This window comes from Castor canadensis, chromosome 11, assembly GCF_047511655.1.
Source record: "Castor canadensis chromosome 11, mCasCan1.hap1v2, whole genome shotgun sequence".
NCBI lineage: Eukaryota > Metazoa > Chordata > Mammalia > Rodentia > Castoridae > Castor > Castor canadensis.
In genome coordinates this window covers 2,612,979-2,630,561 of record NC_133396.1, presented here as the reverse complement: position 1 = coordinate 2,630,561, position 17,583 = coordinate 2,612,979, and the positions used below count along the sequence as shown (strand labels likewise).

Sequence of the window (17,583 nt, the reverse complement as noted above, 5' to 3'; positions counted from 1 at the left end):
CTTTATATACACAAGTGTGAATTTCTGTCCCCCCCAAAAAAATAATTTTTGCTCCTCCGTGAGCCCTATCAATGGAAATTCTAGACTCTTGAGAAAGAACTAGGATTTGTTTGTTTGTTTGTTTTTGTGGTCTGGGGATCAAATCCAGTACCTCAGGCTTGCTAGGCTACACCAGCAGCCCCTGCTCTGGGTTTTAATGTCACCCTTACTAGGTCAATCAGGTAGGGACCCAACTGAAGCAAAAGGCAACTCCAGGCTGCTCACCCCAGGTGGAACCACCTCCTCTGGCTGTGTCCAGGGAGGGAGGGCTCACTGACATCAGCCCCAAGGGAGGATTTGTCCCTTAGCTGGCCATGGGACACCAGGGCCAGGGCAGGAAGCCGAGTGCAGATTACAGGGAGGTTCACCCTGCCCTCTGAGTAGGTTATCCCTTCTGGGCCAGCCACATCGGCAAAGGGGCTTAAGTGAAAAGTCCTCCCAGCCCTGAGCTGGTTCTTTGATTCCAGGCACCATCGCGCCCCTCCTGGCTCCTCCTGGCTCCTCCTGGCTCCTCCAGGAATGGCAGAACTGTGCCGCACAGACTCGGGGCTGAGCGCCCTGGACGAGGACTCGCTGTGGGAGATGATGGAGAACCACCGCTACAAAATCGTGAGGAGCATCTGTCCCAGCCGCCTCACCCCCTACCTGCGCCAGGCCAAGGTGCTGGGCCAGCTGGACGAGGAGGAGGTCCTGCACGGCGCCCGCTTCACCAACAGCGCCATGCGAGTTGGTGAGTCCCAGCCACGCGGGATCCGCACTGCAAAGCCCCTCCAGCAATAGCGGAAGGTGTGTGACTTCAGTACCTAGAGGACCAAGTTCCAGACTGGGGGGCACTGTATTAGTCCCAAGCAAATGACCACAAACATGGAGGTTTAAAATATCAGCAATAAGGCTGGAGGCATAGCTCAGTGGTAGAGTGCATGCTTGGTGTGTGAGTCCCTGGGAAAAGGAAAAGCGTCAGCAGCGTGTCCTCTCCCTGTCCTGCAGGCAGAAACTGCGGGCAGGGGCACATTCCCCTGGAAGCTCCTGGGGAGGACTCTTCTTTGCCTCTTCCAGCTCTTGGTGACTCCAGGCATTCCTTGGCTTGTGGCTCCATCACTCCAACCTCTGCCTCTGGCTTCCCATGTCTCTTATCTCCCTCCTTTCCAATTTTGTCTCTTGTAAGGACATTTGTCATTAGATTTAGATCCCACCTGGATATCCAGGGCGGTCTTATCTTGAGGTCTGTAACTTAATTATATCTGCAAAGACCTTTTTTCCCAAAGAAATTCACAAGAGCAGGTTCTGGGTGGATGTATCTTCTTGCAGTACATTCAACCCATGGCAGATAGATGACTTTGGAGTCGGACAGACTGTGTTTAAACAGGAAAGCTAATGACTTTACCTTAGAAAGTTGTTAGAAATAAGTGAGTTACTTTTGATGAAATAAATAAATGCCCACTGCAAAGCCAGGGCCACAGAAAACAGGAGATAAGTAGCTATAAACATTAAAATGTCTGTTTTTCTGGACATCAAATGTGGGAGTTCATCCAAGATACTAATTCCTGCTGAGAGAGATGGGATCAAGCCCTGGGTTTTGGGTATCTGAGGCTCTCTGATGCCCCCATCCTGGTGTTACATGCCGATTTGAAGTGTTGCAGGCCAGTGTTGAGGGTCCTTGCCTTCACAGGCCAGAGAACTGGCTCATGGGGCAGCTGACTGACTTGTGAGCCAAAGCCGGTACACGAAGCAGGATTTATTAGAGAGAAAGGAAAGGCTACAGCTAGAGCAGTGCAGCAGAGCCCAGAAACCAGTAGCTCGCTGCTCAGGTGAAGGCTGGGGCTTTTGTGGACGTTTTAACTCTGGGTTAGGAGGGCTCTTTTCATTGGCTGTGGATTCACAGGCTTCTTGGATGAACTGGTTTGTTTGCCCCTTATTGGGGGAGGGAGAACAATCTTGAGAGCATTCTGCTCATCAGCCCTGTGGCAGATCTGTCAGACCCTGCATCTCCTCTTCAGGATGCAGAAATGCAGATTTACACCTCCTCAGGATGCAGGGATCATAGTGCTCTCCATGGGGGATGGGATGCTCACTCATCTGCCCTTTAGGTCTCCAGACCCAACAAGTCCCCCCTCAGAGACAAGTACCCAAATGCTGTTGGGGAGAGGGTGATGACTCATCTAGCTGCTTTTTGCTGACAATGGGACAACGGGGGATAGAAATGGTGGTACTTGTCTCAGGGGTTGACCCATGTAGTCTCCAGGGGCCCCCGATAGAACGGGATAGAGAGCTCATGCATAGGCAGAGGTGAGTATTCCTTGACTAAGAGCTGGAGTTTCATCCATTGGACCTGTAGAGCTGTGAATCTGGAGAGAGCATTTATTATATAAGGCCCAAATAGGAGTATTTGAAGGAGCATAAAAAAGGGATCTGGCAAGGGCTGCATATCTAGGGATCCAGATTCTGTAAAACTCTGTAACTCCCAAGAAAGTTCTAAGCTGCTTTATGGTCTTGGGGAATGGGAAATGGAGGATTGGGTTGATCCACTCATGACTCAGGGAGCGAGTCTGTCCCTTTAAGACCACACCTAGGTAGGTGACCTGTGGGAGGCATAATTGAGCCTTTTCCTTAGAGACTTTATATCCCATGAGGCCAGAAAGTTTAAAAGGGACTCAGTCACCCTGGAGATGAGGGACTCTGTGGTTCCGTACAGAAGTAAATCATTAGCATATTGAAGAAGGGTGGCCTCTGGGTAGTGCCAACCTAATAAGTCTCTGGTTAGGGCCTGTCCACAAAGATGAGGGCTGTCTCTAAACCCTTGTGGCAAAACTGTCCAAGTCAGTTGCTGTGAAGTGTTAGTGAGGTCTTCAAAGGCAAACAGAGGCTGACTGTCAGGATGCAGAAGAATGCAAAAGAAAGCGTCCTTTAAATCTAGTACAGAGTAATATTGGGCTTTTGAGGGTATCTGAGCCAACAGAGTATAGGGATTGGGAACAATTGAAAAAATGGGAATGGCTCTCTCATCAGTGAGCCAGAGGTCTTGAGCCAACCTCCATTTGTTTGGCTCCTTGTGGACAGCAAGAATAGGGGGATTGTAGAGGCTGGAGCAACCAGTTAGTAGCCCTTGTTTTTAAGGAATTTATGATTGGTAAGAGGCCTCTTCATCCCTCAGGCTTGAGGGGATACTATTTTTGATGTGGAAATTGTGAGGGATCTTTGAGTTTTATTTGACTTGGGGGTGCTGTTCTGGCTCACCCTACAGTCAGTCATTCCATCAGTCCACCCTGTGGGATCTACTTGTTCCTGAAGAAAAGGGCAACAGAGATAGTCACCTGGGGGGAGGAGAATTTGAGCTTTTAGTGGAGATAGTAAATCCTGTCCCAGCAGGGGCACTGGAGTCTCGGGGACTATGAGCAAAGAGTGACAGAAGTGAAGGTCTCCCCAAGAGCAGGCCAGAGCTGAGTAAAATAGCGCTCTAGGTGCTGGCCAGATATGCCCCAAATGATAACCTTGTCATTGGACCAGGGACCAGGAGAGGAAGGTAAGATAGAGAAACAGGCTCCACTGTCTAGCAGGAAAATGACCTTTCACTTCTCTACCATATGGTTACCTGAGGCTCCTCAACATCGATGCTAAGAAGTGGAGCCTGGACAGGAGGCCCCGGCACCCATCAATCCATAGGAGGTGGCACCCTGCCTTCCATCTGGAGACCTCATTGGTCACCTTTGCAGAGAGGGCAAGGTCCCATTGGGGGGCAGGGCTGTCTGCTGGGCTGTCCCCTTTTGGGCATTCCCTGTGGAAGTGCCCCTCCTGTCCACAATGGTAGCAAGCTTGGGATGTAGGGACCTGACAGCTGTGATTAGGTAATGGTGTCTTTTATCCTTTTCTTTCTTTTTAGTGAGGTCCCAGTCATAGTATACAGACATGGCTGGCTGCATTAGTTGGTCCAATGATTTTTCCGCTTCAGTCACAGACATTTGGAGTTTTCTACAGATATCTGGGCTGACTGAGTTAGAAATGTATCTTTGAGGAGAACCTCTCTCACCTGTGACTCTGGGTCCACTGTGGTATGCTTTCTGATAGCGTCCTTAAGACACTGTAGAAGGGTAAGGGGGTTTTCATCAGGGCCTGTGGTACTACAGTCACCTGGCAGGTTTGACTTTGGCCCTTTTTAGCCCTTCCACTATAAGATGGATGAAGTGGTGTCGACGCCATTAATCCTTCTCACCATCTTGATTCCAATGTGGATCTGCCAAGGGGACTGCCTGTGCCGCTGTGGGTATAGGCACATTTATTCCCTCATTTTCAGGTGCCATGGGTTTTGGGGCTCATTGTAGATGGAAATTGTCTCCAACCTGTGTGGCCTGGGCCAGAACCCATGCTTTTCTAATGAGGAAAGAGTCTGGTCTATTAGAAGCATAATGTCCTTCCATGCCAATTCAAAGGTTTGGACCACAGAGATAAAGACTTGGATGTATTGGTCTGGGGATCAGTCTAGCTATGCAGATCTTTTTTAATCTCCCTCAGATCTGATAACTGGAAGGGGACATAGACTCGCCCTCTTCTGACCACTGCCTGTTGAAGAAGAAAATATCCTTAGGAGGTTCTGAATATTCGGGTGGCTTAGAAGGTAGGGCAGAGGGAGGAGCAGTAGTGACAGGGGTCTTGTCATTGGAAAGGGGTTTTTTTTGGTCCTCCTTCCCCATGTTTATCCTGTGGCTTACAAAGAATGGCCAGTGTTTGAGTATCTAGATGGCAATTGTGGATGGTCTTGGAGATAAAAGAAAATCTGTATATAGGGGACCTCTGTCTACTTTTCCTCCTTTTATAGAAAACGTCTAATTGGAGTATGGTATTATAACTTAAGGAACCCTCTGAAAGCCACTTCTCTTGGTCACCCAAGGGATACTGAAGCCAGGCCTCAGTACAAAGAAAGATGAGGGTTTTTTCCTTGAGATTAATAGGATCAAGGTCCTTCCAATGTTTCAATAGACAGACTGCTTGGGTACCAAGGCTGGAAGACTGGAAGGGGTGGGTCCCATCTACATGAACTTGTAGGACTCCTCTTTTATCTGCAGCCCAACTGGGAATCAGACGTAACTAATGAGAGCAGGCATCCCTGTTTCGTGAATGACCAGGACCGAAGGAAGTGACTGTGTTGGAATAGGCCACCTTACTGATGAAGTGAGAGAAAAACTCTAGGATCCTGCCTTTTAGCCAAAAGCAGGCAGCTTCTTTAACAAAGGGATGCTCACCTGCAGAGGTGCCTGCAAGGTTAGAGGAGGGCACTCAGAGGGGGTCCCAGGGCAATCACAGTGCCACAATGGGACAAGTAGTGTTAATATTTGGAGTAAAAATTTTTTATGCTAAGGCCAAAAGTATAGGAAATTTTAAATGAGAAGTTTAGAGACCATAGCAACACCAATTTTTGCTGTTCCCGGAAAGTCACATTATGGTTTTTGGGACCATAACCTTGAGATAAGAATTAGCTCCAAGGACTAGGTCAGTCAGGCTTGAGGTGTGAGGTGGGGCTGGGAATGGGGCCTGCACAAAGCGCCACGGCCCCCTCATGCCTGGGACAAGCTACCCTGTCTGCCTGGGTCCACCCCTGCAGCCTGTCAGCCCTCCCCCCATGTACGCATGCTTGCATGTGTTTATTTTTTCCTCTCATCCCTTCTGTTGGGGGGAGTGGTGGTGGGCCACAGTTGCTGCTGTGTATGGCTGGTAGCCTTGGATGTGCCCTGGGCCCTCTCTGTGGATTGCCTTAGTATGGCAGGTGTTACCCCTGCACCCAGGGGCTGGCATTCCTGTGCACATGCAGCCTGTTTGTTTTCCCTCCTCCCCTTGTGGGGGCGGAGTTAGGGCATGAGCTTGTGGTGAGGCCTCAGTTTTCTGCAGGTGCCCAGCAGCTGAATTAAAGTTGCTGTGGACTGAGGGGCATGACACACTAGGTATGGGAGTAACTTAAGAAAGTCATAAGGTACCATGAGTTTTCCATGGGAGGCCAGGGTCCCAGTAAGCCCAGGGAGGGGAAGGCAGACAGAGATGAGGACAAGGCAGTGGGACCAGGAGGGAGCAGAAGGGGTGGCCTGACATCTTAGGTAATGGAGGGAAAGGCAGAGCCTGGAGGCAGGATGCAAGCCTGAGGGATTAATGATCAAGTGTGCTTGCAGGTTGCTCCCACTAAGTGGTACTGGAACACTGTCAGCCACACGAAATCTAAACTTTCAGGTCACTGCCTCCAGCAGAAGGGATATTTAACGGGTGGGAAAAGAAAAAGTCGTCAGGTGCCACAACCAATCAGGTCTGGTCCAACGTAGCATAAGGTGTACCCGAATAAACCCTGGGCTCGGGCTCGGCCCACGGGGAGGGAGCAAAAGCACCCCAGAGCCAGAATCGCCATGAGGCTAAAGTTGGCTAGGAGCTGTTGGTTTGATACCATGACAGGAAAGTCCCTCAGGAACTTAGGAAAAGAGACAGACAGAGTGGTTAGTGCAAGGAAGTCTGCTTTTGGCTAGTCCTCAGCAGGGATTTCCCCCAGCAGGAGCGTCCAGCAGTGTGCCAGACACTCATGGTCACGCCTTAGGCATGCCCCTGTTGGTTTGGCGCTCAAGTCTTATCAACCTTGGTCCAGGAGAGATGTCCCTTTGTGCAGTTGCCAAAAATGTTACAGCTGATTTGAAGTGTTGCGGGCTGGTGTCGAGGGTCCTTGCCTTCACAGGCCAGAGAACTGGCTCGTGGGGCAGCAGATTGACTTGTGAGCCAAAGCCAGTACACAAAGCAGGATTTATTAGTTACAGCTAGAACAGTGCAGCAGAGCCCAGAAACTGGTAACTCACAGCTCAGGTGAAGGCTGGGGCTTTTATGGACATTTCAACTCTGGGTTTGTGTGAGTGTTAGGTGGGCTCTTTGGCCGTGGATTTGCGGGCTTTCTTAGATAAGCTGGTCTGTTTGCCCCTTATTGGGGAGGGGAAACAATCTGAGAGCATTTTGCTCATCAGTTCTGTGGCAGATCTATCAGATCAGGTATCTCCTCTTCAGGATGTAGAAATGCAGAGTTACAACTCCCTCTCAGGATGCAGGAATCACAGTGCTCTCCATGGGGGATGGGATGCTCACTCATCTGCCCTTTGGTCTCCAGACCCAACACCAGGATTTGGGGAGTCATCAGTTGCTGCTAACACACACAGCCCAATGGTCTCACAGCACCGGTGAGGCCATGTCTGTGTTCTCATCCTGGAGGCCCAGCTCTTAGAGAGGCCTTGAGCTGCTCCTGGGAGCTTCTCAGTAAATACGGACCTTGCCTTCTCAAGCTGAGGTCACCTAAGCAAAGAGCCCACAAGAGCAGTGAGGGGGCATCTCGATCCCAGGGGGTCCCAGGGAGCTCTCCTCACCTCCTGATTCCCAGATATATAAGGCTGTCCCCACCCCTTACCTCCCTTGTGGAGAAGCCTGCCAAGTGAGCCTTGCACACTTGGTGGCTCAAGAACAGCTCTTTCTCCCAAGGGCACCTGCTGGATCTGCTGAAGACTCGAGGGAAAAACGGGGCCATCGCCTTTCTGGAGAGCCTGAAGTTCCACAACCCCGACATCTACAAGCTGGTCACAGGGCTGCAGCCTGATGTGGACTTCAGTAACTTCAGTGGTGAGAGCAGGCTTCTGACAGGGGTCTGTGGGAGTCCCCAGGAGCCTAGGTGGCCTTGCTGCTGTTAGCCCAGGCTCTTTCCTGTTCCCTTCAGGCAGGGGTCCAGGCTCTGAGCCCCCAGCACTCACCCCATGGGTTGGGGAAGGAGTCCCCAGACCTTGGACCCTATAAGGGAGTTCAAACCCCAGTACTGAAAAAAAAAAAAAAGATTTAGTCTGATGGGTGGAAGTCAAGGCCACAGTCACTACTTAAGTGATTTGGGTCTTCCCTGGAGGAGCAGCTGAAGGATTTGGGTATTCAGGGAACTTGAAACAGCAGATAATAAGCCATCTCCTCCTGTCAGAGTTCTAGAATACAGATCTACATGCTCTGTGTTTCTTGGGATGACATTGAAATGTCAGCTAACCAGGAGAGAGCTGACTGTGAGCAGCAGCTCTCACGGGGCTGCCGAGAGGCCAATCCTTGTTTCAAAATCATGCTATGCTGTTTATTTAATATGGAGTCGAACTGAGGCTGGGGGCCCCAGGTTAGGGCTGGGTGCATGCAGGGGCCTGGGCTTGTGCTGCAAACCGGGGAGGCTGAGGATGGAGTGGTAGGGGCAGTGCTACAGCCCACCTGCCGGCCCTCCTGCAGGCCTCATGGAGACATCCAAGCTGACCGAGTGCCTGGCAGGGGCCATCAGCAGCCTGCAGGAGGAGCTGGCCCAGGAGAAGGCACGGAAGGAGGCTGTGCTGCGGCAGTGCCAGCGGCTGCAGGAGCGCCTGGGCCTGGCTGAGGCCCGCGCCGAGGGCCTGCCCCAGCTGGAGGCTGACCACAGCCGCATGAAGCGTGAGGTCAGCGCCCACTTCCACGAGGTGCTGAAACTGAAGGATGAGATGCTGAGTCTCTCGCTGCACTACAGCAATGCCCTGCGGGAGAAGGAGCTGGCTGCCACTCGCTGTCACAGCCTGCAGGAGGAGGTAGTGGAATGCCCTGTACCAGGGAGGGAGGCTGAACCTGCAGCTGCCCACCTCTGGGCCTTTGCACATGCTGGTCAGCCTGCCCGGAACTCCCTTCCCCTCCTCCTTGTCCAACACACCTCTGACCTCACCCCTCCACAGGCAGCGCCACTTGAGCCCCTGCACAGCCCACATGGTACATGTCCACACCATGTCCTGTAACTGTCCACAGCCTGGCTAGCCTGGCTGTGAGCTGGGCATCTGGGGTGGTCTGGGCTCCACATTGGTTGACCCCCCCCCCACTGTGGCCCACTGCCCCAGCTGTGCAGTGACACTGGGACCATCATCTCTAGCCACCTACCTTTGTCCTCAGCTGGTTCAGGTTAGGGCAGGGAGGGTGGAGAGTGTGTTCAAGTCCAGCTTCCTAAACCCTAGCAGTGTCTCTACTCGTTTTCCGTGGGGTGGGGATCTTACTTTGTAAGGGTTCTTTCTGTATTGTTATTATTGCAGTACTGGGGCTTGAACTCAGGGCCTCACCCTTGCTAAACAGGTGCTCCACCACTTGAGCCAGTCCTGTGTGGGTTCTTTAAATACTGAGGAAGTTAGTTCCTTGACATTTTGGTGTTTGCTTTTTGCTTTAATTATGTCACTTGTTTGTTTGCTGGACAGAACCCGTGCTTGCTAAGCAAGTGCTGCTCTCCAGCCTCATTTGTTTGCTTTTGATTTCTGAATTTTAACTTTTTATTTAGGAATAATTTCAAATTTATATTTAAAAAACAACACATTAGGATAGGTATGGTGGTACAAGCCTGTAATTCCAGCACTCAGGAGGTGGAGGCAGGAGGATCATCGTTCAAGGTCAGCCTGGGCTACATAGCCTTGGCCTGGATGGCCTGGCTGTGAACTGCTCACCACACAGGAGGCTCACCCGTGGTGTCTGGGGTAGATGAGGATAACCTGGACACCGTAAAAAGAAACTCTCACCCAGTTTAAATACTACAAAGGATAGCCACGGACCCTTCCTTTCACATTTGCATCCTCCCTATCTGTGTTTGTCTCTCTCTGTCTCTATCTCTGTCTCTGCACACACACCCCCTCTCTTGTCCTGAACCACTTAGTTCTGTGTGTCATGCTCTTTCTCCCAAACATTTCAACATATATTTCTTTTTTTTTTTTTTTGCGGTACTGGGACTTGAACTCAGGGTCTTCACCATGAGCCACTCTACCAGCCCTTTTTTGTGAAGGTTTTTTTGAGATAGGGTCTCACAAACTGTTTGCTTGGGCTGGCTTTGAGCCGTGATCCTCCTGACCTCTGCCTCCTGAGTAGCTGGGATTACAGGCGTGAGCCATGGCGCCCAGCTATATATTTTTTAAAAACAGAATCTTCTGCCCTCTACCCATAGCTTGGTCACCAAGTTCACAAACATACGGGCTTGCTACCTAATCTCCCACCTGTGTGTCAGTTCTGTCACTTGACCTAAGTCACCTCCTCTGCAGCCTTTCCCTCCACTTAGGTCAGGGGTGCATTTGGCCACCCTGTCTCTTTAGCCTCCTTCTACCCAGAAAGTTCCTACAGCCTTTCTATCACAACCTTGGTGTTTTTGGAAATGTCCCCCTGGTTACATCAGGCCCTCCTCATTTGAGCTTTGTCTCTTGCTTCCCACAAGTGGACAGAGGCCATGCATCTTTGGCCAGGCTCTGCACAGAGGCACTGGGCTCTTGTAAGGAAATATTAGTAATGACTTCTGTGGATCATGGGGTTCCTGTACTAATTAACAAAGGACTAAGGCTAAAACATTAATTTCTAGTCCTACTTGTATCAGTAGTCAGCGGGAACTAAATATGACAATGAGAGTGTCTGAAAAAGTAGTTAATAAAATAATAGAGGAGCCAGGCACCAGTGACTCACACCTGTAATCACAGCTACTCAGGAGGCAGAGATCAGGAGGATCATGGTTCAAAGCCAGCCTGGGCAAATAGTTCTCCAGACCCTATCTCGAAAATATCCAACACAAAAAAAGGGTTGGTGACGTGGCTCAAGTGGTAGAGTACCTGCCTAGCAAGCATGAGGCTCTGAGTTCAAACCCCTGTACTGCCAAAAAAATACAATAAAATAAAAATAACAGAGGAGATCGTTGGGGTAATTAGTGTGGGAAGGGTGTAGCTTATGTAGCTGATCTTACTATAGAATTTAGTGTATTATGGTAGCATGAAGATTTTTGAATTCTCAAGTTTAGGTTCCGGTTCTGTAATTCTAGAAATAAAAGGACTTAAACCTCTGTGTTATTCTATCGAAGTTGCTCTCTTGTCACACGTGTGTCTGTGTTTGATAGTTCCCGTCCACCCTTGGGTGGATTTTTAAGCCTCAGGGCGGGAACCCTCTGCATATGGACAGCATCCTCATCAGGAGGAAGGAGCAAAAGCCCACCCGGCTCCTTCCCCTCCCCGCCCTCCCTGCTAGCTGTATCTGGTGAAGCAGGAGCTTCAGCGAGCGAATATGGTGTCTTCCTGTGAGCGGGAATTTCAGCAGTGGTCCCTGAAGATGGCCGGCGACCCAGAGTCTGGGGACGAGGAGCTGAGCCGCCTGAAGGAGGAGAACGAGAAACTCCGCTCGCTGACATTCAGTCTGGTAAGTTTCTGCTCCCCCCCAAGCTGGGTCAGCCGCCATCCCTGGGCACTTGGTGTGAGCAGGGACTTCTGACAGGTGGTTTTGCTAAGGTGAGGCTAGAGGTGGGAAGTGGGGACTGTTGGGAGCAGAGGAATTCGTGCTATCTAAGTCCTGGAAGTATGCAAACCCTTGCTTCCCTCTCTTAACAAACAAGTATGTATTTAGTGCTAAACTCCTTCAATGCTCCTTCATTAGGGGCAGGGCCCAGCCTCACCGGCCTGGATTGAAAACAGTTGGGGGACGATGACTGTCCCCTGGCTCCTCCCTGTCTTTGATGCTGTGCCGGTAGACAGTTGCAGGGGTTGAAGCGCCCAAGAGGTTCTCAGCTTCCTTGACTTCCTGTCTCCTTGACCGCATATAATTAGAACTGAAATGTCCATTTTCCCATTTAGGCTTAGGCTTGTTTTGTGTCTTTTTCCTGCCTTATGTGCAGGAAGAAGGCGACATTCTCTATCCACGTGCCTGGCCTTGAGGCTTCCTGTGCCACATGCTCTTGGGACCCTGCTTCCTCACGGGTGGGTCTCAGGGGAGGTTGGGGTCCTGGGCTGACCTCTTCCTGCACCAGGCAGAGAAGGACATTCTGGAGCAGAACCTGGACGAGGCCCTGGAGAGCAAGCAGGAGCTGGTAAACCGCATCCACTCATTGCGGGAGCGGGCTGTGAACGCAGAGAAGCAGCAGAAGCAGGTGACAGCCTCAGTAGCCACCTTCCTCAGGTGTCCTGATGTCCTGACTCAGGGGCAGGGCTGCGTTTGTGGGACTGGTAGATTCCTTCACCCACACTGAGTTTAATTAATTCGTCTGGTCCTTTGTCAGAGCCAGGTTCAGGCAAAGGAGAGTAAGCCCAGGGTGATGTCAGCGGCTTCAGGGGCCAAGTGACAGCCAGGGATTCAGTCAAGGGGAGAACAGAGAGAAGGGAGACAGTGGGAGAGAATGAGGCAGGGTGGGGGGAAATTCTCTGTGTATTTGGGACGTTAAACCAGACAACATAAGAGCACATTTTCCTAAGTCCAATACGGCAAGCTTTGCAGCTCTGTAGATACACCTGCAAACCTAGGCCTGCAGAAACCAGCCTCAATTCACCTCACTTCACTCCTAGAACCTCCTGCCTCCCTCTCCCCAACTCCCCATCCCCCTTTCCCCCTCCCCCCGCCCAGGCCCTCAGAGCCACTAACCTCCATAGGCCATGTCTCCCCTGTCCAGTACCTTAAGGAGAAAGAACAGACCCTGCTCCAGTTCTGGAAGACCCAGATGGACTGCGAGCTGTACAGGGAGAAGATGACCATGCTGCAGGGCCAAGTGACGGAGCTGCAGAAGGAGCGTGACCAGGTAACCGCAGGCAGGCCAGGCCAGGGACCCAGGGAGGACACAAGGTGACTGCCCTTGCTGGGTCTGAGCTACGGAAGCCCCCTGTCACCTCCACCATTGTATCTGGGTGAGGTGGGACAGCCTGAGGGTTCCGTCTCTTCCTAACAGCAGCTGCTTCCAGATTTCAGGGCCTCTTTCTTTGGTCCACATGAGGTTTAACTGCCCTCCCGTGCCGTCAACTGGCCTGCTCTCTCTGTCATCCTCCCTGCCTTTATTCCTGGCAGACACTGGGAAAGTCCATCCCAACAGTGGGTTTTATCAAAGCCACCACACATGTCCAGAAACTGAAACAGATGTAGATTTGTAGGTTGCCAGTGTGCAATGGATGAGCTCACTGTAAATGCCCACAAGTCAGTTGTGGGGTGCTTCTCCCAGCTGAGACCCTCTGGTTTCAATGACCCTGCTCCTAACTGCCCACATGGGACCCTCCTGTCCGTCTGTCCTGTCTTTGCTGCAGTCGTACTCTGCGCGGGACGGGGCCCAGATGGAGCTCTCTCGGAGCCTGATGGAGAAGGACTCTCTCCGCAGAAGAGTGTTCGAGCTGACCGAGCAAGTCTGCGAACTGCGCACTCAGCTGCAAAAACTGCAGGCGGAGCCCCCCGCGGGGGTGAGCGTGCGGGGCCTGAGCGGGAGGGATGTGACCTACTGGTGGGAGTGTTTGAGCTGGGGAAACTGGGTCACATGTGCCCCGGTCGAGCTGGCCTGCCTTAACTCCAAGGCCACTGCCTCCTATGAGCGGCACAGAGGCGCTGCACCTGCTTCTGAGGCTCTGTCCTGCCAATACCACTGTGTCACAGAAGGGGAGCCTGTAAAGCGTGGTGTGTAAAGAGGCTGTCCACGGGCAGCTGTGCACTTTGTAGACGACACATTCCTAAATGTTGGAGTCACATAGTCAAGAGGGCCTGGGGGACATCCAGGGACCCTTTCCTGAGTTAATGAGCCCTGTGCCTAACCAACAGCCCAAGCAGGAAGCCGGGGCCAAAGAGCCCTGTCTGCGGAGGAAGCAGCAGCTTGTTCGAATGCATGCCATGTGCCCGCGGGATGACAGCGACAGCAGCGTCCTCAGCTCCTCAGAAGTCTGTGGCCCCATCCGCCTCCCTGCCCCACCTGCGGTGCCTTCTCTATCAGGATCTTATTTCCGAGGGGAAGAGGTCAGTGTCAGCAGGAGCGTTTCCAGTAGAGGAGATTGACCCCCTCATGGTTAGGGAGACTGGACGTCCAAAGTCAAGGGACTGCAGGGCTACATGCCTGGTTGCTCCAGGCAGCGTCTGGTGACTCCTGGCTGTCCTTGGCTGCAGTCCCTGCCTCCATCTCCACCTGGTGTTCTCCCCTGTGTCTCCGAGTCCAGATTTCTCTCCTCTTAGAAAGGATTTGCCAGAGGCGCCATGCAACCCCAGTTATTCAGGAGGTGGAGATCAGAAAGATCAGGGTTGAAGTCCAACCCAAGCAAAAAGTTACTGAGATTCCCACCCCAGCCAATAAAAAGCTCGGCATGGTGTTGCATGCCTATCATCCTAGCTATGCAGGAGACAGAAACAGGAGGCCTGCAATCCAAACCAGCCTGGCCGAAAACCTGAGACTCTTCTCAAATAACAACTAAAAGAAAGAAAAGAAAAGAAGGCAGTGTGGTAGATTTCCACTGCTTTGACAAAATACCTGAGATCACCAACTTATTTTTAAGATTTATTTTGGCTCACAGTTGTAGAAGTTTCAATCCACAGTTCCTTGGCCTGGTTGCTTCGGGCCTGTGGCAAGGCAGACCATCATACCAGAGAGCATGTGGTAGAAAAATGATGCTCACCACAGAACAGAGCACAGAGAGAGAGAGAGAGAGAGGGAGAGAGAGAGGGAGAGACAGGGCAGCACAGTCCTAATCTAATCTTCCATTCAAGGCCACATCCTCAATGACCTAACTCCCTTTCACTAGTTCCCCGCCACCAAATTTCCATTCATCTCCCAAAAGCTACACCTCTGGCAATCCGAGTCCTCCACATGTGGCCTTTGGGGACACTTAAAATCCAAACCACAGCAGAAAGACACCAATCCTATGGGATTTAAGGCCCACTCTACTCCATTTTAGCCCAATCTCTGCTGCAAAGATCCTCGTTCCAAACCAGGGCACAGTCACACGTGCCTAGACATAAATTTGAGGGATGCTGTTCCACTCAGCACAGACAGTTCTTGGTGCCGATGCTTTCTGGAGTCCCAGGTCTTCAGTGTATACTCCATCCTTTGGCAAAGCCATGGTCCCCCCGGAGGGCACATGACTCAGGATACTCAGGGTGGGGCTGCCATGAACCAGGATGGGGGACAAGAGAGTGGAGTCCCCTACCACTGCCTGGGCAGGCCTGGGTGCTTCCTTCCTGGATGGTCCCAGCCGTGTCCCTGCAGAGCATCTGGCTTAGACTTGGAAAACTGGGGGACACCATGCAGTTCCCCCAGAACACTGTACGAACACGGCTAGGGGAGCCTCGTGTTCTATGGCAGGCTGCAGGCCACACAATCCACAGCAGGGTCACACTGCTCCCCAGCTCCTCAGCGCCCTCAGCACCCCAAGACGAGGCTGTGGTGAGGCGGGAAGGGACGGGATCTCAGGCTCTCTCCTTATCCAGCCACGTGTGGCTCCCTCTGCACTTGCTGATGGATCCACTCTCCTCTCCAGCCTCCCTCTCTGCCCTCCCCTCCTGGACTTAATAGGTCATTCCAGGGTGCCTGCTGTCCTGCTTCCTCTGGTCTCTGCAGTGCAGTCTCTATGGCCGTGTCTGGAATGTTCCACACCCCCACACCCACCTCCACCTGGTCCTCTGTATCACTTCCTGCAGGAAGTCTTCCCAGGGCCCCTCTTCCCTGCTGGTGTTGTGCAGGCCTATGGTGTGATGCACTCACTCATTGGTCTGTCTTTGCTCATTGGCCCCACACACCAGGGACAGTGCCTATCCATAGGGGAACATTGACACTGGCAAAGGGCCTGGGACCTAGGATGCTTTAGGAATTCCCAGTAAGTGAATTCAGATCTGCTCTGTACACCTGCGTCCCTGTCAGTACCTGCTCTGAAAGCTGCCTCCATCCTGAAGCCCCAGCCCCTCCCCTCAATAGCCAGTAATGGTGCCCCTCTGGCCTGGTGAGAACCCAGGGATAGTAAACACAGAAAGCAGCCTGGCACACAGTAGGTACTTTCTGAACATGACCTCGATGTGTTCTCACTTTCCCCCCTGCTCTCCTCCTCTCTGCGTCTCTGATCTGCACCTGCCTCCTCCAGTCCCAGCTCTGGTGGGACCTGAGCTCCACATCCAGCCGAGAGTTGGTGGACAGCTTCCGCTCCAGCAGCCCCATGCCCCCCAGCCAGCAGTCCCTGTATAAGCGAGTGGCAGAGGACTTCCAGGAAGACCCTGAGTCTGGAAGGTAAAATGTGGTGCAGCCTTGGGGTCTAGCTCACAGGGGACACTGAGCCAGACCTTGGACCATCCAGGTGTTGGATGCAACAGCTATGGAAGGCTCTGGGGGGCTCCAGGCCTCAGGTGGTCTCGGCCCTGCAGTGTGAACTGGCTTCTTGTGCTTTGCCACAGATTTCCAGAAATCCTGGAGGTAGACCTGGGAGCCTCTCCAGGGGCCAAGGATGATGAAGACCTGGATTACGAGGTCCTAGACAAGGCAGGTGAGTATGACCACCCCACTTGGATCTCTGTAGCATCCACCCCCCTCTCCTGGGATACTGGCGGAATGGGCAGGGGAAGTGAGGGCCTGGGAGGTGCAGACATGCAGGCGAGACAAACCAGGTCTCTGACCTGACCCCTGCCTTGGGCCTTGACCTTGGCCTCTAGGAAAATTCAGGCTTCCTGATGGCTCAAACTGAAGCCAAGATGAGTTTTGGTCACTGGTGTCTTTTTGTTTTTCACCTAGAGGCATTCATAGCCTCAGCATCTCAGCATGTGTTTAGATAACCACAGACACACAAGTGCCCATCCAGCCCTTCCTTGCTCTGCCCTGGGGGCCTTGGGCCTCCCGGCTATCAGGAGCACAGACTTAGGTGCTCAGTTGCTCCTGGCAGAGACATGTGGCTCAGGATGACATCCACCTGTGAGAACATCCCTCTTCCTGGGGCTCCTTTCCTCATATCCACGGGCTTTTCATGGATGGCTTCCTTACCTTTCCCACCTCTGCACCCTGGGGTTCACATAGTAGGTGCCTCATTCCCATCTGGAACTCACCCCATGGCCACCAGGGGACACAGCACCCCAAGCTGTTGTGCACAGTGTGGCCTCTGGGCATCTGTGTCAGGTGACCAGGAACCTTAACCCTTGCAGCTCAAAAGAGATTTTATGTGTAACAGTGACAAACTGACAGTGTTAACCCAAGGCAAGTCTTGAACGGGGAAGGCTTATTCCTTTCTGGTTTTCTTCAGCTAGGACTTGACATGCCCTGCTTTCATACACTGTTAGTGGCATTGACCTCAAATTTCATTTAGCTTTGAATGTAATCACAAATGGACTTTTGCCTAGGCCTAGGCCACCTGTAGCAGGCAACCTTTAGCTCTTGACTGGTTCTGGAGGGCCACAGGGTGAATAAGTCACAGGCTGCCGGGCATGGTGGTACATACCTGTAATCCCAGCACTCCGAAGGCTGAGGCAGGAGGAGGTCAAGTTCCAGGCCAGCCTGGGCTACACAGTGAGACACTGTCTCTAAATAAATAAATAAATAAATAAATAAATAAATAAATAAATTCTAGAGCTCAGGAATCCCTAGGGAAGCACCTCATCCTGGACTGCCTGCTCAGAGACCTGCCATGGCCAGCTGCCTCCTGGTCAGTGCATGGTTGCTGCCATGTGGAAGCGTGGCCTGGAGTTGTGCTAGATAGTTCACATTCTAGGCAAAATCTCCCTCTGGTTTAGGACATTTACAAGTCATTCAGCTATTTCGGGATAAGCCAGGCACTGCTAGGTCTCATCTGT

The 17,583-nt window shown here is 52.1% G+C and overlaps 1 protein-coding gene across 6 annotated transcripts in view; it reads left to right on the top strand.

The window, feature by feature from the left end:
• Card14 (caspase recruitment domain family member 14) overlaps window positions 1-17,583 on the top strand; it is a 40,359-nt gene that overhangs the window by 12,003 nt on the left and 10,773 nt on the right. For 5 of the 6 annotated variants that reach the window (XM_074044941.1, XM_074044939.1, XM_074044942.1 and 2 more), the window contains 10 exons: window positions 507-769; window positions 7,525-7,662; window positions 8,296-8,621; window positions 11,062-11,229; window positions 11,834-11,953; window positions 12,470-12,595; window positions 13,092-13,241; window positions 13,594-13,785; window positions 15,894-16,036; window positions 16,201-16,289. In XM_074044941.1, the coding sequence (XP_073901042.1) occupies window positions 559-769; window positions 7,525-7,662; window positions 8,296-8,621; window positions 11,062-11,229; window positions 11,834-11,953; window positions 12,470-12,595; window positions 13,092-13,241; window positions 13,594-13,785; window positions 15,894-16,036; window positions 16,201-16,289 (1,663 nt within the window). In that variant the 5' untranslated portion in view covers window positions 507-558. Of the gene's footprint in view, window positions 1-506; window positions 826-7,524; window positions 7,663-8,295; window positions 8,622-11,061; window positions 11,230-11,833; window positions 11,954-12,469; window positions 12,596-13,091; window positions 13,242-13,593; window positions 13,786-15,893; window positions 16,037-16,200; window positions 16,290-17,583 lie in introns of those variants that run through there. The other variant, XM_074044944.1, reaches the window with a different exon arrangement.